This window comes from Gadus morhua, chromosome 7 (genome assembly GCF_902167405.1).
Source record: "Gadus morhua chromosome 7, gadMor3.0, whole genome shotgun sequence".
NCBI lineage: Eukaryota > Metazoa > Chordata > Actinopteri > Gadiformes > Gadidae > Gadus > Gadus morhua.
Window position 1 is genome coordinate 15,500,919 of NC_044054.1, and position 25,247 is coordinate 15,526,165.

The window sequence follows — 25,247 nt, forward strand, 5'->3', positions numbered from 1 at the left end:
GAGGAGACGCGAGGCTCCCCTCTCCTCCACACTCTTCGGGTCAGAGCCGTCTATGCTGGGCAGTGGCTGTGTCAACGCACTGGAATTCCCCATGGCAGGGATATTCGTCAACTAGGGTCACTGGCTGGCCCCGCCCCCTAGCATCACAAAGACCAATAACAAACACCAAGGGAGAAACCAACCGTCAAGAGACACATTCCCACAAGGGCCCGTCTGTCAGCATCTGCTTCCACTCAGGGCCTGCGTGAGGGTCCTGAGAGCGCATGGCTGACACCATGTGAATGTTTGCTTTTTCCTTGTGGTTCCTCTCTCTCTGCTAGATTCTGTACTCCTTGTTCCTCTCACGCCCCCCCTCTCTGTATCTCTCTCTCTCTCTCCATCCATGCCCACGTCTTGGTTTGAAATCATACTCGCTCTATTTTAGTCTTGCTGTTCTTGGCTGCATGTCAGACCTCAGGCAGACCCTAAGGTCTTTTTCCCAAGCGATCTGCTGAGGACTCTAGGGACACACACACACACACACACACACACACACACACACACACACACACACACACACACACGGTAAATAGATGAAGGAAATGAAAGCATGGACATAATGAATTTCCAGTTGGTCATTAGCCTAAATATTCGGTTTGGGGAAGTTTGCAAACCCAAGCGAACACAGATTGTATTCAACTCTACATGACTTATGTTAAACTTTTGACCCATTGGTGCCGTCAACCACACAGAGGACCAGTTGAATGTTGACCTCAAACGTCCTCAGCTTCACTTCTGGTGGATTACAGCCAGTCAGAGAACACCCGGCAGCAGCTTACTGGCAGAGACGCACAGGGTGGGAGAAGGTTGGCCATGATAACAATCCAATTTGAACCAGGACTAAGCTGTCATGTACACACGTGTACCAAAGAAATATGTTTGGTTTAAACTAAAGTTAGTGAAATGTGTGTTGAGGATGTTTTTCCTCATCCTCATGCTATTACGCAAACACCAAAAGTCCTGAAGTGCTGCTTATGTCAAGTTAGTAATGCATATTAATATGTAATAAATATTTATTTAAACCCAGAAGTAAAAACTCAAAACAAGCAGTCATACATTCATCTCCGACATTTTATCAGCTTTAAGAACATTTTCCATCAGCTTATCTTACATTAGGACACCAGATTTGTTTAAATTGCAAAGCTGAATCCAATGTGCATCAAACCCGATTCTAAATCGTACCAGCATCGTACTCATCTTCAAATACTGCTCAATGACCAAAAGGATTCCTAGTTTGATACTCTAAAAACATAAAAAGGTGTCCTTCAAGAAATCCATTGGCTCATCTTTCTGAACAAAGATGTGCTAAAACAAACCATTCTCCACATCTTCTAGAAAAATAAAATACATTTAGGTAAACAAGAGCGGTCCGGGTCTGAATATCCTACATCACACATGTATTCATTTTTCGACCCTGGAACCAATGCTCTACAATAATGCAACACAAATAATAACCTTGTTAAGGATAATTGATAATAGTAAATAATAGTAATACTGTTTGATGTTCAGTTTCTCCACTCGATCTGCGCCTGTGCTGATCCCACCCGGCCCGTAGAGGGCGCTGGGGCGTTCACGCCAGCTGGCTGCGTCATACCGAGCAGAGAAGAACGCCCGCTTCCCAATAACACACTAGCACACAAAACACATGGTTCGTAGGCCAGCAAAGAAAAAAACAAAACATACGATCTTGTATACTAGTTTGCTCTTGGGAAATTGAGGGCTATAGGCTCACGTTTAACACTGTTCTCCTAATATAATATATATGTATCGTGAGTAACAGTTCTATACATGAGCGTGGAAACACGCCACTGAGGGTAACCTGCTGCGGGCCACCCAGCAGCCTTGAACCGTCGTCATAAAAGGACCTTAGTGCAAACGCAAAGCGGGAAACCCAAACGCTGGCGGAGGAAGATGTGCGCACATCCGCTGCTAAAGGGGTGACGGCGGAGAGGGCCGTTACAAATGCTGTGTGGCGTGCAAGCATCAAGCGTGCAACGAGCTTCTAACAACCTCTGCTCTGCCAAACGCAACTACAAAAATACTCTGCGCCCCTCCTGCTGTGAGTGAGTGCGTGTCATCGTTTCTTCACACTGCGAAGTGTGCGGAAATGACAACATGAAAGGGTTGACCACGATGAAAGAGTACGAGTGAGTATAATTTGCTGGGACCAGCCTAACTTCTGAATCTAACACCAAAACAAGACATGAGGGAAACCAGAGAGGTCGTTCCCACGACAACCTGGGGATGCGGGAACACGAGACAAACCTTACTGGCGCCATTAGCAACATGATGACTGAACCGATCAACAGTCTGTGCTCATTATTAACCATAATGTTGGAGCTATACTGCAGTACCAACCATGGACAGAGCTGATGGCTGGTCCAAACCGACCAGGCCAGAGGCTCTCGTGTTCTGGACTGCTGCTCACTTTGGTTTTCTTACTGAGGAATAGATGTGGAATACTTTCTCATGGTGCTCAGAGTCTGAAAAACCCGCTCGCACGGGCATTCTGAAAGTGATTGGTGTCGTTGGAACCACACGTGACGTGGTAGGGCGTGGAAGTGAGCATCCAGAAAGACCAAAGCCCAGAGCCTTCCAGAAGGGATGAGGATAGACAACGAAGAGAGGCCCACGTTTGGCAGGGCTCCCGTGTGTCCCTGTGTGAGGCCTCTTCAAAACACAGACTCAAGGCGACGTGTGAAGACATGGTGACGCACGCCACGTTCTAGCTGGCCCAATCCTGGCTGACGGGCCGTGGGTGAGCGCCGCGCTGCCGCAGGGCGGGCTGTGGGTCGGCAGCGGCCTGCCCCGACCACGCTGCACTGGGTGAGGGACGCTGAGAGGGAGGGCCAGAGGAGGGAGAGTGGGCGGGCTGTGGGTCGGCAGCGGCCTGCCCCGACCACGCTGCACTGGGTGAGGGACGCTGAGAGGGAGGGCCAGAGGAGGGAGAGTGGGCGGGCTGTGGGTCGGCAGCGGCCTGCCCCGACCACGCTGCACTGGGTGAGGGACGCTGAGGGGAGGAGGGGACGGGAGGCACAGGCTGGGAGGAGGGGGGAGATGGAGCAGAGCCTGAAGGCTCCAGGGCGTCATGGCTTCTGGAGGAGGAAGAGCAGGAAGACGAGGAGCAGAGGGCTGTGATGTCAGTCTGGCTCTCTGAGGGGGCAGAGGGGGGAGGGGCCGGCGTGGGTAGTGAGGAGGAAGAGGAGGAAGCGGAGGATGAGGAGGGACAATCCGGGCAGGCCCACTGCCCCGAAAAGCCTTCTCCAGGCGACAAGGCGCCTCCTTCCTCCTCTAATACCGGGGCCGCCGTCCCGTCAGCCCCCCTCCCATTGGCTGGAGAGCCTTGGGGCCCCACCTCAGGGAGTCTGGGATTGGCAGCCGGGTTACCCTGGGCGGCGCTCGGGGCGGTGACCTGGCTCTTGAGCTGGCCGTGGCAGAGGGGGCAGGTCTCCTGGACGTAGAGCCACTTCTTCAGACAGCCGGCGTGGAAGAAGTGGCTGCAGGGCGTGATCACCGCCTGGCTCATGTCCTGCAGAGGGAACACACCTGGTTACACACCGCCTTACGCACAGCATGGACCCAGCGCCACAGTAAACCGGGAGTCGATTCCAAACGACCCAGTCTGCACCAACCAGGGAGTAGGAGTCACCGGTCTGTTCTGAAGAAACCCACGCATCCATTCAAACCATGCCGTCATTCAGGAAGGAGAGCGCACCTGGTAGCAGATGGCGCAGATGTCGTTGTACTGCTGCAGCTGGAGGCTGCTGGCCGTGGGCAGGCTCTTGATCTTGTTGACGGCGTCGCGGCGCAGCAGGAAGCTCTGCCAGCCCAGCTGGGCCCGCAGCCACACGTTGTAGTAGGAGTGCACCAGGATGATGGTGCTGCCCATCACGCTCCACTCGCCAAACACCGTCTCTGACACGCCGTAGCACACCACGCACACCGCCACCTGGTGGAGGGGAGGGGGGGGGGACCACATGGTGAACACAGACCACGCTCACAGTCCTCACAAAGCCCCGACTCCCAGTAACTGGGGCCCTTGATGTGCTTTGTGGGTCGCTGCTGATGTCCACATAGTGCCGGATCACCAGAGCCCTATTGGCCGACACACACCGACCAAAAGAGTCACTCCTCTGGAAGGCCAACGGGAGGGCGCTGCGGAGCTCTCACCAGAAACTCCAGCAGGCGGTAGGTGCCGTTGACCACGTAGATGACTTCGTCCATGTTCTCCACCGGAGCCTTGCGGAACTCCTCCACCATGAAGAGGATGTAGATCAGCAGGGTGCCCAGGACCTGTGGAACAAGTGCAGCGCATCACCTTCTGAGTAGAGGAGCTCCGATCGGCAGTGGTTCCACCGCCACCGAGACCGGCCGCCACCAGATTCCTCCGCAGCCTGGGATCGCAAGCATGTCCCCCGTCAACACACCTGGCTATATGTGGCGGGCGGGCGTTACCTGCAGCGACGTGAGGACCGAGGAGGAGATGATGATGAGGAGCCAGAAGTCCATGTGGAAGAACTGACAGATCATGTAGGCCATGTAGGAAGGGAAGACCAGCAGGAAGAGGCACAGGGACACGGCCCGGAAGTGCTTCCACAGGCTCCTGCAGCGGAGAGGAAGGAGCATCTAGTAGACAGCATGCGATTGGCCCGACTCAAAGGGGCTGAAATGCTGTCCCCATATAGGTTTGTTTGTGAATGGTTTTGAAGATCGGTTGGGAATGTGATTTATTTGACGGCAGATTAGGTCTGCAAGCCATTCCTTTAACATGGAACGTAAGTATAACATAAGTATAACATAAGTAAACCCTGTTTCATTCTGCTTTTCATATGGTTAGTCACTTGGTTACACCCAAAGACAAAGTTGGACTTTTAGACACACATGCATGCCAGCATCTCCTGTTGTGTTGCTTAATCTAAGACAATTTCGAGATGTGTCCAGAAGTCCTCCATAATACTCAAGGGCTCATATGATTTTTTAAAAAAAAAAAAAGGTATTTACTTGTCCCTGGAGGCGCCCAGAGCCAAGACGATGGGGTCTGCTATCTCCAGCATAGACTGCAGGATGGAGGCCACCACGATGAAGAGTATGATGGAGAGGAGGAAGGCTCGATGGATCACCTGTAGCTCAATCAGGCCCGTCTGGACCGCCAGAATCAGCAGGGTGATACCTTCCGTCATACCCCTGGAAACATGCACACGCACCATTACACAACCCTAATCCACTCAGTACAAAGGAGCCGTACTCTGGAGTACATCATGGAATACTATTCTTCTGCCATCTCTTCTTCAACGCAGGACTTGAGAGCAAGCTTCCTTATTGCCTCCTAACTCACTCTTCTCATAACCTCACCGACTCTGTATAAACCTATTTTAGTGAGGTATGGGTATCATGTATGAGTATCATGTTTCGTCTACGGTAAAAGTAGAGATTAAAAGAGCAAAGGGTGCAGGAGAGGGGCAAAAACTCCAGGGGTTTTGCCCCTCTCCTGCCCCTCTCCTGCACTCTACTTTTACCATGCAGACGGATAACCATTAAGCCCGGGGGCTGTGGGGCGGTCACCTGTGCATGGTGTTGTCGTTGAGGAAGGCCCGGTAGCCCTGCAGGTAGAACTTGCAGAGCGTGAGGACCCCCAGGGCCACGAAGGACACGGTGAACACCAGGCCCAGCAGGGAGTAGGGAGTGCTGCAACACTCGGCAATGCTGCACGGGGAGGGAGCCGCCACACACACACACATCAGGATCACTCCCCCTTCATGACAGGGCCGTACCCCAACCGCTTACCCGGGAGCACGGATAATGGGATGGACATTTATTATATCCAAAGTGAGTTTTTTTTTTTAAAAGCCACAATTTACTTATTTTACGACTGTTGTTTCTTCGAATGGGTTAGTTTAATTGAGGATGGCCACAAAATAGAGTTCTGTTTGCAACATAGGACTTTGATTTCACTAACTGGTGGTGGGTTTTATTTACTACACTTTAGAAGTGATGGCTGTTCTGTATTGGCCCCACCGAGCCAGCAGAGGGGGCTAGAGAGACCAGACCCTCCACACGGGGATCAAGCGGCGCCTCGTACTGCCACACTACAAATCCCTTGCGCCACTACCTGGTGAGGAAGAGGAAGAGCAGCCTTTCCCTGGAGGAAGGCTGGTCTCGGGTGCTGAAGTAGGAGTAGATCTGCAGGGCAAACAGCAGCAACCAGAAGCACATGAAGAGCACGGGAAGAACCAGCTGGTTCCACAGAGACATGCCCAGGGCCAGGAGGCCATACACCTCCACCACCTAGAGAGAGACACATAGATTTAAGAGGGAGAGACATGCCCAATGCCATACACCTCCACCACCTAGAGAGAGACACATAGATATATACACCTCCACCACCTTGACACATACCTCTATCCATATCTATAGATAAAGAAAGACAGAGATACACCCCACAGAGAGAGACACACATAGATATCCAGATAGATATGACACACACGCGCGCGCACACACACACACACACACACACACACACACACACACACACACACACACACACACACACACACACACACACACACACACACACACACACACACACACACACACACACACACACACACACGCGCGCACACACACACACACACACACACGCGGGTGCACACACACACTTAAAATGACTGATTTGAGTGAGAGAATGCATATAAGATAGTTCGATAAATAACATCCCTTATTGTCACCAAAGACAAATATGAGGGCATGGCACAAAAAACATAACACTTTTATTTCAATAGGGCAACAGATGACAAACAAAATGAGTTCATTTCCGGGATTTGGATATTTGGTTTCTAAACAGCTGCCAAAAAGCACATTGTAAACATTCATTACTCTCTCTCCCTGTGAATGAACTGAATTTGGTTTTGTCTTTGGATCAGCCAGTGCATCTGCAGCTTCCTACACCTGGCCCATCCCTGCTGCTCAATGGGCCGAGGCGGCAAAGCCAAGTTTTTGTGCAAATCTCTGATCTGCACTTGATTACTGTTGTGGTCTCAACACCAGGGCCGTTACCTGAGCCAGTTCTCTGTAGGCAGTCTTGGCCAGTTTATATGGAACCAGCAGGTTGGAGGCCAGGAAGTAGATGACCTCAAGGCCCGTGAAGATCATGGAGAACTTGTTGATGAAGACTATGGTTTCCAAGGGGACCAGGCAAAGCCTGGCCACTAGGGGGAGCAGGTGAGCAGAGAACAGCCAGATCCTCTTGGTCTGCATCACACAGGAACACAGGGTGCAGACCACCAGCTGACCTGAGGGGAAACACATCGCACACACACCACTGAGTTCTTCGTACACACAAATCCAGACCTACACGAGCTGCGTTTTCCACCGCAGGAACCCTCCAGAGGAACTAGGAACTCAAAGCCTTTCCACCGCAGGGACCAGGCTCTTCAATAAGTTCAGCAGACATTATTTTAACCGCCAAAAGTCCCTGCTTGAGGGGAAGCACTTTCTAAAGTGCAGGAGCTTTGGGGTTGGGGCTTGCGGCACTGACCATTTCTGATTAGTGTCCGATTAAAATGTTTTGCAACATTTTAATCAGACACTTGGTTTTGTTCTCTTCGACATGCAGTAAACCTCAGTGCTCTTACTGGATCCAGTGGTAAACGACATTCATAGACCTATAATAATCTGAGACATGTATTGATTATTAATCTCGATAGCACTGGATTCCCTGGAGGGATTAAAAAGTTTAACTTTTCTGTATTTTTAATAATTTAATCCTCGAAACGGAAACATAGGAAACAACTAGAACATAGAAATGTAAAGACTAGAACTGTTCCAAATTGTTGAGGAAGGAAAGCCTTCAGGGCATATGAAAGCGGTGCTGTACTGGGCTCATTGCCAGGCTGACTGCAGCGGAGCCACGTGCACGGTTATCTCAGACCCAGTTTATAAGTCAACATGTCAGAAACAAAACAAGGACAAGAAGATCCTTCTGCAAACAAAGCATGGATCCTTTGAGATAACTTCAAGTGACAGCTACAGCAGCTGTGGAATTCAGCCCTCTCTCTGCCAAAGTTCAGTCAAAGAGATAGAAATGAACTTGGTGATACTGTAAACACAAAATGTTTACTAAATATAGAATAGAATAGAATATAACTTTATTGTTGTCATTGCACATGTTACAGAGCAACAAAATTACCAGTTACATTCCGTCCAAGAAACATAAAAGACAGTGTGGGGAGACAGGACGGAGAGACTGTCAGGCGCTTGTTCAACAAGAAACATGCGGCCCGCGTTAGATAAGAAAGTTTAAAAAGCTAAACAAGAGGGTGACGAGGGAAAAAAGAATTGTCAATACCCCAAACTATGCTCCGTTAAGGGGGGCACAGTGTAGGGATTAGCAAAAAAAACCACCTCAACACATAAGCATCACATCAAAAACATCACAAACACATATGGGAGGGGGGAAGGGAGTTGGGAAGGGGAGGTGTCACAACTCAGACACCGGGAGGCGGACGCAGCCAACAGGCGCATCACATCACTCACGGCATACTGTGCTGCAACGAGGGAAGGGGAGGGGGAGGGAGTCCAGTAGGCGGTGAGCCCAGGGGGTGTATGTGTAATCCGTCTTGTGTGCGTGTGTGTGTGAGCTCAAGGACTCCATCTCCACCCAGACTCAACAGTGTCTATATATACCTTGCATTATGCGTTGCATTATATGCATTTTATTGCATTGTGAATGAATTAGACCTCAAACACTTCCCTTGTGTTTCAAATGGCTCCAGAGCAGTCCCCAGTGCTCTCCTATTTTGCCACTTTATACTTTTTACACGGTAGCACTTTGTGAAGTGAGCTGGTTCACGCATAGAGGCCCTGGAGCCACTGGTGAGCAGATGAGTGATTTGATTAAGGAGGAGCTAGGTCATGGTAGCTGAATACCCAACAAGTGATGGGGGGCAACCAACCAGCCTGATCTTCTGACCTTTTATTCAGGATTGGGGAGTACCAAATGGGTATTTGTCGATTCAAATTAGGGATCGACCGATTATCGGCCGGGCCGATTATCGGCACCGATATTCGGCATTTTGACGCATATCAGCATCTGCCTATTTTTTTAATTAATCACTCGAAACAATGTAGTAAAAACCTAATAAACTCAATTCAGTCCGGTTTTGCAGGGAAGCACATTCTACTTCTACAACTGCGTAATGCCCTATCCAACTGCGTAACCACGGAGCCCCTCGAGCCCCAGGCTTTAAGGTGAGGGTTAATTAGCTTTTAGCGTAACGTTGGCCCAGCGGTCCGCTTTCTCCTTCTCTGGCTCTAGACGCTCAGCAGACTGTAGCGAAACTCTACAACTCACGACTACTAACGTTACTGTGAGGCCCAATACGTTAGCAGCAGCTGTTTGTTCCTATGATAAACACTGATTATTAAAGTGAAGATGCTGTAGGCTATTTAGTGTTTTTAAACGGTTTAATCACTTGAAACAAGGTTGCTGATAATATTGATAGGGAAATAGTCAGTGATAAAAGTAAGAAGAGTGTGTGTGTGAGAGAGAGAGTAAAATTCAGTTAGTTTTATTACAGGGAAGCAGGATGAGGGGATGGCTAGAGAATAGTGTGTTTGTGTGTGTGTGTGCGTGTCTGTGTGTGTGTCTGTGTCTGTGTGTGTGTGTGTGTGTGTGTGAGGTACATGACAAACTGACAGAAAAGCACCGTCATTCTGGCAATAATGGCTGTTTAAATAGGTAACTATTTATTTATTTAAATTTTCATTTAATTTCATAAGAACAACCTGCAGTATTTGTTTGAACTTAAAAGAAGGCGATTAACATTTCGGTTCAGTTCAGGAAAATTATAGGGAGCCATTTAGTTTGTATTATTCAAAATTTAATGCCAATATTTTCCCGATATGCATCGATGTTTGGCCGTTGCATCGATGCAGTTGGATCGTTCGCCAATCAATCGATGTATCGATCTACATCGATGTATCGTTACACCCCTAGTCACCATATGTGCTTACTGTGTGGATCCGACACTGAGCGATTGCAAGACGCGCCGGTATGACCAGCTGAGGTTTAATGTAATTCAAGGTTCATATAGAGTATTGTTCCTACCTATGAGGGCGGTGGTGAATCGGTTCATGGAGAGGGGCTCCAGGTAGAGAGGTCCCTCAAACCCAGACTCCAGCTCCCCACGCACATAATCCCTGTAGAGAGAAGTCACAACATAATGCTTGTCTCCTACATAGTACCGGTAGGAAGGTCAGAATAAGAGGTATTCCTCCTACATCGCTGTATGCATGCTTCGTCATCCAGCATCATAGCCCCATTTTAGTTTTAGGCACAATCGTGTTTTAATTTTTGTATTTTTCAGAATATTGCAGTCGAGAGAGAGAGAGAGAGAGAGCGAGAGAGAAATATAAAAAGCGACGAGACCTACTGTACATCAGTGATGTTGATAGGTTTTCAATGTAGTGAGTCCCCGGGACCCACAGGTGGCGAGTTGGGTGGGTCCCTGAGAAATTCAATGGGTCCCGAGTCGACTCCCCAGTTTAAAAAATGTGTTTCTTTTTTATTATTATTCTATTTCTTAAATTAAATTAATAGTGTTAAACTCCTTGATGGTGGTATGATATGGTTAGAGCTGGAGTACTCAACCGTTCATGTTTAACACTAGAAACGCCGGGCCATTTTTACTTACTCCTAGCGCCGCAAGAGGGGTCAAATGACCCCTATAAGTCATTTTAATGAGAGGCTGTGCATTTGCACATAATGATCACTAGGTGGCGCCAATGAGCTATTACCGCGCGAGCGCCACATTTGTGTATGTGTGTGTCACAAGCCTAGTCCTCACGATTTTGTCATAAATGTACATATATTCAATCAGAAGGATTGCAAAAAAATCCTGTTTGATTTGCTCATTCGACACGAATGAGCACAGCATCGAGCAGTGGAAACGTGGGTTTATTTACCATGAAGTTCGTATTTTTAATTGTTGAAATGAAATCAGCGGTGACGAGCTAGTTGTTTTGGTAGCGGCTAAATTAGCATGTCGCGATACTTTGTACAGGGGATCACGTGTGCGCCAAGTAGATGCGCAGAGGGTTGAAACAGCGCTTGTCCGATCTGCTCACAAGAAGGTTTCTTTGGCCAGTTACTGTGATTAAACACGAGTTGTTTAATGTTCACAATGTATCGTTTCTCATGGGGAAAATGAGATGCGTCCCCGGGACGCATGGATAGTGAGTTTAGTGCGTCCTTTCAGATTTTAATGCGTCAGGGACGCAGGACGCGTACCTAGCAACATCACTGGTACATCATACATTTAATTGAGTTGTGATCCGTAATAGTCACGGTAACCTATTGCAGGAGAGACCTCATGTTTACATGACGGGGCTTATGAACCCTAAGAGCTACTGTGGCGTTTCCCACACACAGAATGTATTCAGATGGGTGATTGTTATTTAAAAATATAAATATCTGTCCGGGAGAACAACGCCATCTACGATCGATAGTTTCCCATACATTAAAAAATATGTATTGGGGTCAAATGGTATTTAATTGTTGAGCTCTGTGCAGGCCATTTAATTGCTGTTGCTCCCTCTAACAAACACAATGCCAATATACTAGCCTGTGTGTAGCCCCACCTCTCCACCTCTCCCTGCTCCCAAACAGTCAGGGTTATTTAATGTATTCATGTTTTTGATGAAAGAAAGAAGTGATGATTTCAACCTCACATCAACTTTCAGCAGAAAATACAGTCCATGTGAGATACACAGGCAATGCAGTTCATTACCTGGTTTTCACTTTGTTAGAGCAAGTGGGACACACTTCTACACTGAGATTTTAATCCATTAGGAACTTTAGGAAGCGTGAGACCTCTCCCGTTTAATTGCATTTAATTTAGGCTATTGTTTAGGGCAGGGCATTTCCTTGAGCAACAGCCTAATGACTGCCCTATAGAGAGAAGGGCTGCCTGTCTCCTGGGCAGGTGAAGCCCGCTACACACAGGACTCCCCGCGTCACATCGCCGAAATCCAGACCATGGATATCTGTTTAATGTCCAATATCTTTCAATTTAAAAGAAAACCTAAAAGCTTGTACGGTAATTTAATACATCTACTCGTCTTGGAAAAAGATGTCTGCTTGAGTTACGTCGGATCGATTTCCCCGTTAGAGGAAGAAAACCTCTCCCCTGGTTGCTATGCTACATCATGATATCATCAAACCAAGTCTCTCGTTATTGTTTAGATTGAGAGGAACGATATGTTCTACCTCTAAAAAGGTGGACCTGACGTGTCTCCACCTCTGCAGGAACCAATACATCTCCTGAGTCAATCTTTGTTGCTTTTTAACAATGCTACAGTAATGAGTCACTCTGTTCTGCGTAGTGTACCTGGAGACCTGGTGGCCAGCGTAGAGTAGCAGAGCAGTGACGACGTACAGGTAAAGTTTGACCAGGTGTTGTCGAGGCAGGGTCAGCAGCACCAAGCTAAGGATGTATCCTGTTGGGAGAGACGCCGAAATGAAGGAGTTCATTACGATTAGCTTGTGTGAAAATACGCCTCTGATGCCCTGCAGCATAGACACCAATCCAAGTTTGACTCGCCGTTACCTAGCTGAACTACGGAATGTGATGTGTATTTTCTCCACCAACTTCAAGTAAACAAAAATGCACACGCACACACAAAGGCGACTAGATCAGTTTGTTGCATATCTTCTTTTCCATCCAGATCAAACTAGGATTAGACACTGAGCAGGGCAGTGTTTTAAAACAGCTCAATGTGCTCACTGTCTCCCAGACTGAGTTGACTCCTGAACCACTGCTTCATTGGCTCTCTGCGTCTCTTGCCGCCATCAAGCTTGTCTTAACATGTGAGCAACATTGGCCAACGTGTGGGTTTTATTCCTGGCTGGAGCAGAGGACACCGTGACCCTAGCCAGGCCAGTGACAGGAGGTCAGACTTGAGAACAATGAAGGGATGCAGATTACAAGGTGACCGTCAGAGAACTTCAACACCAGATAGGAGCCTGTCCCCTTGAGATAACAGTTTCAACAAATCATAATGCCAACCTACCGTCGAACACATGAATATAAATGAGCGAAACAGATAGTATCTGAATAAGAGGCAGACAAAGGAGACATCATCATACCGGTCAAGGCGTGTTCACTAGGTTGAGTGCAGTTTTATCAAGCACGGCAAGTTTAGAAACACACAATCAGCGACACAATCAGCTAGGGCTCCGACACTGAAACCCGCCTTCATCAAACTGCCGGGCGCACGGCCCCTCCTCTCCATGAAATGGCTGCTGTGCATCGCCCACAGAAGAACAATGGAGTGGGGTGACCATGGTGTGCCAACACGTCTCAGTTGATGAGACATGGGACTGGGCGAATGATGGGGAGCCAGCCAGCAACATGTCCCTCAATAGACTATACTACATTTTATCATGACAATTATACACGCCTTAAACAACCAATCAAAATACAAACACATTGATGCGATAAGAAAAACGTTGCTTATGCCAACTACAGACCGCTGGTGGTCCATTAGCTACAGACAGCTTGCAGTGTAAAGCTAAAGACCGCTGGTGATCTAGAACTGTTGTAATAATAAATGTAAAATCGAAATACAAATTAAACAAATCAGGCATAGATTTTGCCTTACATTGTATCGTACCAAATCTTGATTTTGGAACTTGATTTCACCCCTAGTTTTTATATTTAGGCATCACATACTTCTGCTGTATACTTTCAGTCTCTGAAACGTCACCTCACCACAACATCCTGTTGAACTTGGAGGTGTATCATAATGCAGAAGTAAGAGTCGGTTTAAATGCTTCAAATTAATGGTTGCCTCATGAGAGCGGGTGCCTTAACAGCAACCATTTGACCTATAAGACAACAGAGCATCCATTGTCCAACCCTTGGCTACAGAAGAGGACTTCTGTTCAGTGTTTACCTAGACACACACACCAAGCCCTATAGGGAAGTAAGCATGACGCCGTATGCTTGCATTATGTAATAGTTTGCTAGTGAATGTGCATATGGGCCACGGAATTTGAGCTGGTTGATGGTCGATCGACATGCACTTGTTTGAACAACTTTTCATTGGTCGGACAATCGCTGGTTTTCCTTGCATATGGAGGAAGTTCTTAATCAATTTTCTACAGCGGTTGGGGACTATTTCACACCAATGCATTTTATTTTTCAGTGATAGGCTATTTTCTGAATCATTAATTATCAATACATCTCGCTCAATGCTCAGTTTTAATAATCGGATGGTTTAATAGACTATAAGACTTATAAGACAGAGGGTAAAACCCCGGATTTTCACTGCTTAAACTTACTTAAGGAAGACTGCCGTCTTAACCAACTCAAGATTTACCCAAACTCATTCACACCATCCATGTGGAAGAGCTCATTGTTGTGGTAGAATTTCGTTAAAAAGGAAGATAAAAAGTATGTTGATATATCATCTGAAAATGTGAGACAAACATTCTAGGTTTTTCATGTTGTCTGCAATTCTCCATCAACTTAATGTCATCTCTCGATGGTGCAGTTGAAGACCCCGTTAGGGTGAACGGTACACCAATTCCCTCCGTTAAGAGTCTCCCAATTGAACATAGGCTTCTACAAGTCCTAGTACACACACACACACACACACACACACACACACACACACACACACACACACACACACACACACACACACACACACACGGTTTTCTGTTGAAATACAACAGGCAGAGACAAGTAGGAAAGACCAAAGCATTGTGCTGACATGGTTCAGTAGTGATCGGTATGATATGGCAACACGTCAAACATCAAATCACTCAAAACGGCCCGATACAAACATATCCCAGCTAGGTCATGTGGAAAATGTAATAGACTGAAGTCTACATACTGCCTAGTGCCAAGCTTTAACCTCACTTTTCTTTATTCACCAATGCAGTTTGTATTGTTATCAAATTATACCACATCATAACAGCAATTACCGTATCGAACGGTGAATTCAAAACCGAGGTACGTACCAAACCCTGACCGTTGTGTACCGTTACACCAAAAGCTCCTATGCATTTATGCAGCTGCACGTGTACACCACACTGTGTGCATACAAATTTGGGTTTAGGCTCATCAGGTGATCACTGACCTCTATACAAGTGCATGGTTGGCTATTTCTTCTGCAGGGGCACCTATTTGTGTGTGCGTGTGAGTGCGAGTGCGTGTCCACTCACCCACATAGTGCAGGTAGAGGGCCAGATACTTGTACTGGAACAGCGGGTTGTTGGAGAGGCTGGAGCGCTGGATCTTCTGGAAGAAGGAGCTCACGTCCCAGCGGTACAGCACGTCCAGCAGCATGATGCTGGGCACCCGCAGGCCCACGTTGAGCACCGCCTCCATGCGCTCCTTCACCGCCATGGCCTCCGCTTCGCTGCTCAGCAGAAGCGACCACGTAGACTAGGACTTCACTGTGGGCTCCCTGGCCAGGGGGAAGAAGTAATGGAAGCCAGAGCAAGGATAGATGACGGATGACAGAATGGAGATGACGGGGGAGAGGAGGGAAGAGTTGAGCCAGATGGAAACATTGAGAGAGAGAAGGGAAATAGATAAATAGAGGAAAAAGAGTCCAGAACAGGGGTGAGGGAAGAGAGAAAACACTATTTAGGCGAAGGAGAAAGTGAGGTTGACATTTAGCAATTAAATAAGTTCAGGATAAACAGACGCAAGTCATTATCAGCGTCAGCAAACTAGATGATGGTCCCAAGACTCCCAACACAACAGACTGGCCTGTCAAATTATACAACATCAATCTGGGGTCCGTATTCCATAACCATGTGATCTGCTTTTGTGGATGACAGCAGTCGAGTCAACATAGGGAGGAGGCTACATCAGCCAAAGCCCTATACTGATTATTTGATGCTCAAAACCACTATGTTGATCACCTGCTGCAGAGACATCACACTGGTCTTAGTTTAAGTTCTCCCTGTCTCATGTGGTGTGCAATCACATCTTAAAACACACAGAAATGCCAAAAATGTGTTTCCCAGAAAAATAACCACCCTTGTAGGATCTGGGATTGTTCGGATACCACAACCATATGTTCTCAAACCACCGCAATCCTGCAGCACTGAATAAAATTAGTATCGCAGACGTGGTATTGACGAGTTAAACTGGTAACTGCACTAACGTCTGCTTAAGTCTTATTATCAAGGAGGTTAAATAGGGTCTTTCTCTTAAAAGCAAGTAACTTGTTGTTCATTTTCCATCGTCTTGATCAACATAGCCACATTCATCAATGAGTGATATTCTTTAGATTGCATTGTGACCCATTTTGCCTAATAGGATTTGGAAAATAAGCCAACAATGTTGAAAAATAATTGAGAAAAAGCAATATTTAATCAGGTCAACATCATGCATCAAACTAAGTGAGCCATTATGTCAGTCTACGGTAGGACCGTATAACAACAGTGGTACAATCATCACACAATCATCACTACCGTTAACAAAAATGCAATAATTCCATGGACTTCGAAACAATGAATGTAAGCAAACAGAATATACACGCTAAATACTGAATATGTCTTACTGTATTTAAAGGTTTGAAACAAGTAATGTCACGGACTGTTTGACTGTGAGAAACATGACAGTTGGTTTGGCTATGGGGCTTCGTTTCCGCTGAGAATTAACGTGTTCGACATGTACACCGTTTTGGTTCCTAACCACTTGGTGGCTACTGACGTCAGACCATCCCGTCCTCCTACCGCAGCCCAGGACGGGCTTCGCTTACTTACATAATATGAACTCACTACGGAGGCAGAGAAACCACTTTGCGGAAATCCCACCTTATATAACGCTACAATCCACAAGTTGAGCTTCAGTAATTATTATCTATGTGCTAAATGAGATCACTGCTTCATTCTAGTAACGTTGCGAAAGCATCCATCAGAAGTATTTAGATGAGTGGATGCAGCCCCTGCCTAACTGGTGGTGGTGCTGCTGCTGCATCTCCTGTAGACATGAACTGTAGTAACCCCGCTGTCTCGACCAGAGACACCCGCTCCTGGTCTGCGGGACTCTAACGGGCTCTGCCGTCTCCAGCAAAAGTTGCAGTAGCTTGTAAATGTCTGCGCAAACAGGTTGATGGCGGTTTTCCAAAGTCTTGTTTAATGTAACAGGTGTGTTAAAGTGACATGCTAGGGTTTTCCACCGGAGTTGATAAGCTGCAGCGGCCAGGCAGCAGTAATTGTGCCAGCAGCAGTTAGCTAGCTTAGGTAGAAGCTACCAAACAGTTAAGACAGTGACGTTATAACAACCCGCCTGTTCACAACATGTTTGTTTGCCAATTATTTGAGAACAGTGTCCTGTCAAGTTAATAAACCACGACTATTTTACAATCCAACAAGCACAAAATTAGTTACAGTATAAAATACGGACGGATGTTCTATAGCTTTTCACCCTAGCTAGGGGCTAGCAGTAGCTTACAAGTTACTAAGCTTACGAAGCACCAGAAAGCAGACTTATCCCGTTCGAAACAGACGTGGAAATATCGACCTACGTGTGGGACGCGACGTTGAAGACGAGTAGCACGGTTTCCAGATGCTTTTCAGGTCGAATATCGACCATTTTAACCCGGCGCCACCCGAGTTAACGGTCTGGAAGCGGATCTCTTGAGAGGATGGGGCCCAGCGCTAACCCCCCGCCCCCAAGCAGCCATCACCCGGAGAGGACGCTCTGAGTAAGTGCGCATGAGCACTGAATACTTTATTGTGTTATTTGTTTGTTTACTTAAGATTCAAAGATTTAATGTTGTTGTTTTTTATTTGTCATATACAGGATATGTAGTGAAATGTTTGAGTGACATACTTGGTATTTTCTTTTCTAATTAAACTTAAATATATGCATAATCGTGCACATTTTGGCGAATTTTTTTTGTTGCGTTTTTTTATATGAAAAAACGCCTTCAAAAGTATAGTTCTTAAACGGAACCAGATTTTGATAAAAATATTTTGATGAGCATGGGTTTATGGGGACGATATTTCAAATGTTAATTTAACATATTTTTAAATGCAGCATATAGATTTCCCCCCCAAAATATTCATTACTTGTGCAGATTTTTAAGGAATCGTATCTTATTTTAATGCAGTTATCAGTATGAATACAATACATTGAGCACAATTACGATCTATTTGCGTATAAGCGTCTTAGAGTACCAGATTAAGCGCTATATAAATTTCATTTATTATTATTATTATTATTATTATTATTATTATTATTATTATTATTATTATTATTATTTGTTATCCTGGAAGACTTAGAGTATTTGTGAGTGATAAGTATATGTTGGTTGCATGTTTTCTGTGTTTCTGAAGGCCCCAAACATTGCCAAATAAAAATGTCCTAAACCTGCTGTAGAAATATTAAGTGTTAACAACACTGGCGCTACTATTTTAATGTATTGGGAGATCTGATGCATTTTTTTATTCAATAAATGCGTTAACCTAAATACAAGTAACCATGGTAACGGCCTAATATCTCGCGTCACTTCCGGCCAATATCACAACGACCGGAAGTGCAGAGTGTTCATTGAATGAAAGTGAGGAGCAAACTTCATTCGACTTCATCAATTGTCGTTGCTGAAGAGCATATTTTAATAGGGAACCTTGATCGTCAGATATATTTAACGAGGTGAGTCAACAGAGACTTGAATGCATCGTTTGCTGAAGTTTATTTCAGGGCGGCCAGCACAACTGATTACCTAGCAAGTGTTAGCTATTTCATGCTAAAAATACCAATAATAGATTTATTTTTGTCTTAGTAAAGGAGTTTGGCCTAATATTCGTTCATATGTAAGCATCTTAGTTTGTTTCTGTTTTCCAAATTTTTTACCTAATACGGTTAACCTTTGGAAACATGATCAACGCTACTTCGTTTGTCTCTTTACAGGGCTGTGTGTGCATGCACTTGCCATCTGCAACCGGTGAAGCGTATGCGCTGGTCAGCGCATCTTTGTGAGCACACACACACAGCAGCAGTCCACGGGGTGTATGTAGGCACGAGGAGACGCTTGCAGTCATGTCTGTATCGGTGATCATAAAGTGGGGCGGTCAGGAGTACTCCATACGTTCTCTGTCAGAGGAGGACACCATAATGGACCTTAAACAGTCGATTAAGTCCTTGACTGGCGTGCTGCCAGAGAGACAGAAGCTCCTGGGTCTCAAGGTGAAAGGTAAACTTTGCCCCCTAGACCCTGACTCCAACCATTATCTCTTCAGGAACTTTGCTGATACACATTTTGCGGTCTAAATAATTATTCCAAACTTTTAGCTACCAGTCCGTCACTTGAGCTCAACTATTTTAAATGGACTATACATTGACCCTCTCTCTCCTACAGGTAAACCAGCAGAGGACGTGGTAAAGCTGGGTTCTCTGAAGCTCAAGCCCAACACCAAGATCATGATGATGGGCACCAGAGAGGAGGGTCTGGTACGTGGAAAGAAGGATTTATAAAAGATTAATACGAGAGTAAAGGTGCTGTTGATAAGATTAAGAGCTATATTTTGACTGTGATTTGTTAAGAGTGCTATTGCCTATTGATGAGGGTATGCCCTCATCAATAATGATAACTTTTGATGAGGGAAATGCTCTGTGAGAACATGTCTGCTCCTGGCTCTGCATGAGACCACTTAGCTGTTAGACTTCTACCAAGTCATTTCTGAACAGTCTTACATGATTCATTCTGGAAGTCCATCATGATTCATTCTGGAAGTCCATCATGTGTGAGGTTAGTGCATGCACTAACCTCACACACGCATACACTTACCTTTTTAAAGGCTCCAACACACGTGGGTCAATTCAATGTTTTTTGTTGGTTATTTATTTTTTAATATTAGTTAGTTCATCTCTGTTCTGCGCTCTCTCTTTACTATTTGGATTAGATCTCAACCAGTGTTTTTATTTATTATTAAGCAGCTACGTAGGTAAACAAACAACAGCAACCTGCGGGGTAGTTGATAAAATTCTAAGCACTTAATGTGTAATCAGATGTGTTTTGTTTCTGAAGGAAGAGGTGTTAGCCCCACCTCCAGAGAACGATGATGTGGTCAACGACTTTGACATTGAGGAGGAAGTCATCGAAGTGGAAAACAGGTGTGTGTGTGTGTGTGTGTGTGTGTGTGTGTGTGTGTGTGTGTGTGTGTGTGTGTGTGTGTGTGTGTGTGTGTGTGTGTGTGTGTGTGTGTGTGTGTGTGTGTTTAGAGGTTCTATCGAATTAAGGAAATTTCCAACATGATCAAATAAAATTCTTTATCCAATACAATTGCAATCTTCACCCTACTTCGGTGTGCTTCGGTTGGTTAAGGCACTCCATCAAATTTGCAGAAATGGAGCAAGCCTTGTCCTTTTTCTCAGAGCACCTGCAATCATTCTCTGCAAGCATACCTGACCAGCAAGTTAATGTAAGAGACAACATATCTCATGGGAAATGCAGTCTTTATTCTGGGAAGCTGTTTCTTTAATCACCCCTGAAGGGACATGAATACAATCAGTAAAGACTAGCATCAGAGCCCTGAATTACCAAAGAGGATTTACTCAGAACAACTCATGTTTGTCTAGTTAAGAGTCAGCTTTGTGTGTCTAGAGAGGAGAACCTAGCTAAAATCGCCCGGAGAGTGAAGGACTACAAGGTGGAGGAGCTGAACCCTCCTAGAGAAGGCAAGAGACTCCTTGTGTTGGACGTGGACTACACACTGTTCGGTGAGTGACGCCTGTCATCTAACTGGTGACCTTTTGAACCCTTCTCACCCAGGAGCAGCAGCATGCTGTTGCCATGCTAGTGGGGAGCCCTTGTATTGCTGTGATTAGCAGGAGGGTTCTGGGTTCAAACCAGCATATGCAACAACATAGCCCCAGCTCAGCTATCTCTGCTGCACACAGCTTCCCTTTGCAGGCCATCATGTCTTTTTCCCTGTTTGACCCCTGCAGCGTGTTAATGAAATGTGCTGGGTGGAGGAAGTGTGCAAGAAAATGTACATTATGTACACTACTTTAATCTATTCATGCTCTGCAGAAGGAGGGCAACCTTTCACTTCCCGCCACCTGGCTGACGGTTGTATTCTGTGTGCGTGGGTGTGGTTGCAGATCATAAGTCCTGCGCTGAGACGGGTCAAGAGCTGATGAGACCTTACCTCCACGAGTTCCTGACGTCTGCCTACGAGGACTACGACATCGTGATCTGGTGTATGGTTCTTCTTTATCTTGTCTCTCTTCTCACATCCCTTACTCAGGCTCCCCTTAACTCAGACCAGTGCGCTAGAAGGAGTGTACTGGACGGCACGTAGCTTTTAGTTTTGATGATCTTATTAATTAAATTTACTCTGAAAGAATTGACGAATTTAAAACCCAAAATCACTTTAACCCCCAATTGTGCACTTGAGACATGTCATTAGTTAGCCAATACCCTGGGCAATTGATAACGATGTCATGATTTTATTTCCATTCATAAATGTGGTAACACATCCTGCAGCTGCTACAAGTATGAAGTGGATTGATGCCAAAATGAAGGTAAGGACTTTGCTTGTATTTAATGAAATGCATTTGTTCACTACTGTGTTATTCAACTTCAGAGCAGTTAATGTGCCTCGCCAGCAGGGAGCAGCAGTGTGCATCCATTGGTGTGTTTTTTTGTGTGTTTTGTTAAGGAGCTTGGAGTCATTGACAACCCAAACTACAAGATCACCTTCATGCTGGACAGTGCAGCCATGATCACCGTGCACACACCCAAGAGAGGCGTAGTGGAGGTACACATGCAGACATGCACACACACTCATTTCTCTCTTTTTACACAAGATGATTTTGGGCAAATAAACAGTTGATGCATAAAAATAAAAAAGCTTCTCTCTACCTTATAGTCCTATAGATGGTTTATCGTCTAGTCCCATCAAAGTCTCTTCATTCGAATACATCTGCACAGTTCCTTTACCAGCACAGCACACACACACCTAAAAGAAAGAACTGATCTGTGTGGTTTTGGCAGGTGAAGCCGCTGGGCGTGGTTTGGGGCAAGTACGAGGAGCTGTACAGCAGGAAGAACACCATCATGTTCGACGACATCGGACGCAACTTCCTCATGAACCCGCAGAACGGCCTGAAGGTAATCCAGCCTCTCCATCTGGCCCCGTCCTGGGTGGGGAGAACCGGGGGCCGACCAGAGTCACACCACTATGAATCTTACGAAGTGTGGCCAACCACGCTGTCACAGCACCACTCTGCCTGTGGGAGATTGAATACAATCCAGAGCATAGTCTACAGAATCTAAATAGAATAAGAGAAAACTCGTACTCTTAGCTTTTGGCCCTTTAAGACGCGTACAGGCCTTTCACACATGAACTCTGGATCGTCTCCGGAAAATCGGGTCCGGATATGATCCGGAGTCGCCCATTCCAAGATGCAACACACAGCCGGGGATGGGCTGAACAGACGTATTCACACATCCTGGAGGTACTCCGGATACTCTAGGTGAGGGGTGGCTCCTGGGTTGAGCGTGTAGGAGGAGGAGGATATGACGCCGAAACTATGCAGCGGTAGTCAGCTTTGTTTACAACACATGTAGATCGCAGGCGAGGTTTCCAACTCTGTGATGCTGACTCTTTTAGCGGGGATATCAACACTGAATTTAGACGTATCCGCGATTTCAACAGAAGAGTGAGGCTGAAAGATGTTGGGAATCAAAATATAGGCGGGAAGAGAAAAGTACAAAGCAGCAGTCAGATGTTAGAAACGCTTTCCACACACAAGCAACACGCCCACTTGATGGTTGAGAACTCTCCGGACTTTACACAAGTGGCCTGGCGGGGGTACACTCTGGAGGGGAGGTTGAGACATTTGCGTTCAATCACCTAAAGCCCCCCCCCCCCCCCTCTGGATATAATCCAGAGGGTGTCCGCCTTGGTGCATGTGAGAAAAGGTGATGTAGTGTTGTAGTTGAGCTCAAGATAAACTTTGCACATTGTCATGGTAGTGTGAATTGTAAAGCTAGATCCATTGTGTACGTGTGTGTGTGTGTGTGTGTGTGTAGATACGACCCTTCATGAAGGCCCATCTCAACAGAGAGAAGGACAGAGAGCTGTATAAACTAGCTCAGTACCTGAAGGAGATCGCCAAGCTGGAGGACTTCACCGGACTGAACCACAAACACTGGGAAAGGTAAGCATTCATGTTGACCTAACATCATTGATTGACGGTGCATGCATTCAGATGAGCTGTTTCCAATAAAAGCCTTTGTGCATAATGTACAATGTATATACAAAGCAATGCCAAATAGCTTATATAGTATAACCATCGATATGCAGCAAAGCACAATTTTAAAGGTGACGCATACAGAACTGTAGAAATTGGCTTCTGACGGTGTTAATTATGACAGCAGGGAGCTCCAGCACCAGCCTGATCCATTTCCAACGCAGTCGTACATTTCAGATCATCTGAATCTATCATAAAGGGCGGAGTGGACCCAGCTAAATGTAGTTGAATGGGATTTGGATAATTCCTCCCACAGTTCGGCTCCCCTCCCCCATGGCTCATATGACGCTGCGATATTCACCTTTTGTTTGATAGAAATAGAGATTTATTTCATGAAAGATTTTGAAGGACTGACCAAAATGATATTTATGCTCACAGGTACTTGTCCAAGAGGCAGAACCACTGATGACCAGGGAGCGGACACACACACACACACACACACGCACACGCACACATAGCACACTCACAGACGTATAGCACACTCACAGACATGTCACCTCACAGGACTGAGATGGGCCTCCTATATTCCTGCTGTTTGTCTCTCTCTGTGTGTTCTTAAGCATAATTCATGAGTAATTCCCATCAACGCTTATTACAAAGGGACTCATGTGGGGAGGAGCCTGTAGCCACAGGGGTAGCAGTGGGTCTCGAAGCACAGCAGGTGTGTGTAAGATAAGACAACAGGTACGTGCGTGACGACAACACTAACTGCTCTGTAAACTTATGCAAGCAGCTACACGGTCCTTTATGGGAAAGTAAAGGCTGATAGTTCAGCTTAACAGCTGGACGTCTACACTGGCGTTGTTGTTTCACCAGTAGAAAACCAATCCTATGATTTTATAGGGGTTAGAATAAGCTAGTTATTAACCAATATTTATGTATGCCAACTGTAAACGTATCATCATGAAGCATATCAAAAAGAGGGATTGTCGAGTTTCATATAAAGGTGGGCATATAATGTACCGAAATGTACCTATGCATCCTTTTTTTTTCTTTTTTTTTTTGTACTTTTCCAAAATCAGTTTTTGTGTTGCAGATTGGCCGTTCTTTCAGTCCTATGGTTTACATTAGTCCGTGATGGGTTTGTGTGTTCAAGTATCAAAGCGAACTGCACCGCTTGACCTACAAACGCAAAGCAACCAACATTTGTGTGTGTGTGTGTGTGTGTTGGGGGGGGGGGGGGGGGGGGGGTTTAAAGGACAAGGCTGGAGTTGCCATAATGCTTTCCTCCTGCTTTAAAACCACGGTCTGTCTTGCAATTTGCAAAAAGACTTGTATTTTGGACTTCTTTGTATTGTCAAGAGGAACATGTGTAAAAAGACATCATCACCATCACAGAGACGCAGTGCTGCTTTTGGCAGCAGGATGCATCGTTTCCCTGAAATCGTTTTCGTTCTCTGCCTCGGTCACCTTTACCTGGGTGTTTAGGGGAAGAGATCTTGGCCAACCAGAGCACTGAGGTCACCCAACACACACGAGCTAGCGGCGTGAGCAGGCACAAAGCAGTGTTTCTTTTGAACATTTCAATTTCAATGTGTCCTTTTTTAAATATCGGACTCATCCGTTAATCAGCTTGTGTTTGTACATATATGTATGTATACGTATGTATAAACGCATTTGCATCACTAACAGGTCCTAGTAAAGGGTGTGCAGGGGCAGCCCAGTATACGTTTAACAATGTGTGAGATGAGTGTTACATCCTGTGTTACTAAGATAGTTGAACCTCTTGGATTCACACCAATGTAAGAGCTGCTTTTTATTTTCAGTATTTTTTCGGCCTCTTTGTGTATCTCTGATCCTCGTTTTGGCTGTAAATACAAAAATAAAATTTTGTACTAAAACAAATGAAGTGTGTGTGTGTGCTTGGACTATATGTAATACAATTGTCATTGGTTTATTTTTTTTATTACAGTTTCAAAC

At 45.8% G+C, this 25,247-nt stretch overlaps 2 protein-coding genes across 4 annotated transcripts; one reads left to right on the forward strand and one right to left on the reverse strand.

Moving 5' to 3' along the window:
• Positions 1-1,034: 1,034 nt before the first annotated feature.
• Positions 1,035-17,764, reverse strand: LOC115547065 (RING finger protein 145). Of its 3 annotated transcripts, none has more exons than XM_030361029.1 (13): positions 17,590-17,764; positions 15,269-15,513; positions 12,426-12,534; positions 10,145-10,236; positions 7,093-7,328; positions 6,149-6,324; positions 5,602-5,742; positions 5,041-5,223; positions 4,495-4,642; positions 4,210-4,332; positions 3,755-3,988; positions 3,027-3,568; positions 1,035-2,939 (listed from the first exon to the last, which is right to left on the reverse strand). In XM_030361029.1, exons 2-13 carry the CDS (start codon positions 15,450-15,452, stop codon positions 2,765-2,767), a joined length of 2,343 nt encoding a protein of 780 aa, XP_030216889.1. In that variant the 5' UTR covers positions 15,453-15,513; positions 17,590-17,764; the 3' UTR covers positions 1,035-2,764. The 3 variants fall into 3 exon arrangements, with proteins under 3 accessions (XP_030216889.1, XP_030216890.1, XP_030216888.1); XM_030361030.1 differs by having other exon boundaries at positions 1,035-2,842; positions 3,017-3,568; XM_030361028.1 differs by having other exon boundaries at positions 1,035-3,568.
• An 802-nt stretch (positions 17,765-18,566) lies between these two features.
• Positions 18,567-25,176, forward strand: ublcp1 (ubiquitin-like domain containing CTD phosphatase 1). The gene is made up of 11 exons (XM_030362167.1): positions 18,567-18,719; positions 18,978-19,260; positions 19,426-19,517; positions 20,095-20,180; positions 20,671-20,786; positions 21,171-21,269; positions 21,556-21,593; positions 21,731-21,829; positions 22,066-22,182; positions 23,107-23,234; positions 23,706-25,176. Exons 2-11 carry the CDS (start codon positions 19,107-19,109, stop codon positions 23,731-23,733), a joined length of 957 nt encoding a protein of 318 aa, XP_030218027.1. The 5' UTR covers positions 18,567-18,719; positions 18,978-19,106; the 3' UTR covers positions 23,734-25,176.
• Positions 25,177-25,247: the final 71 nt, after the last annotated feature.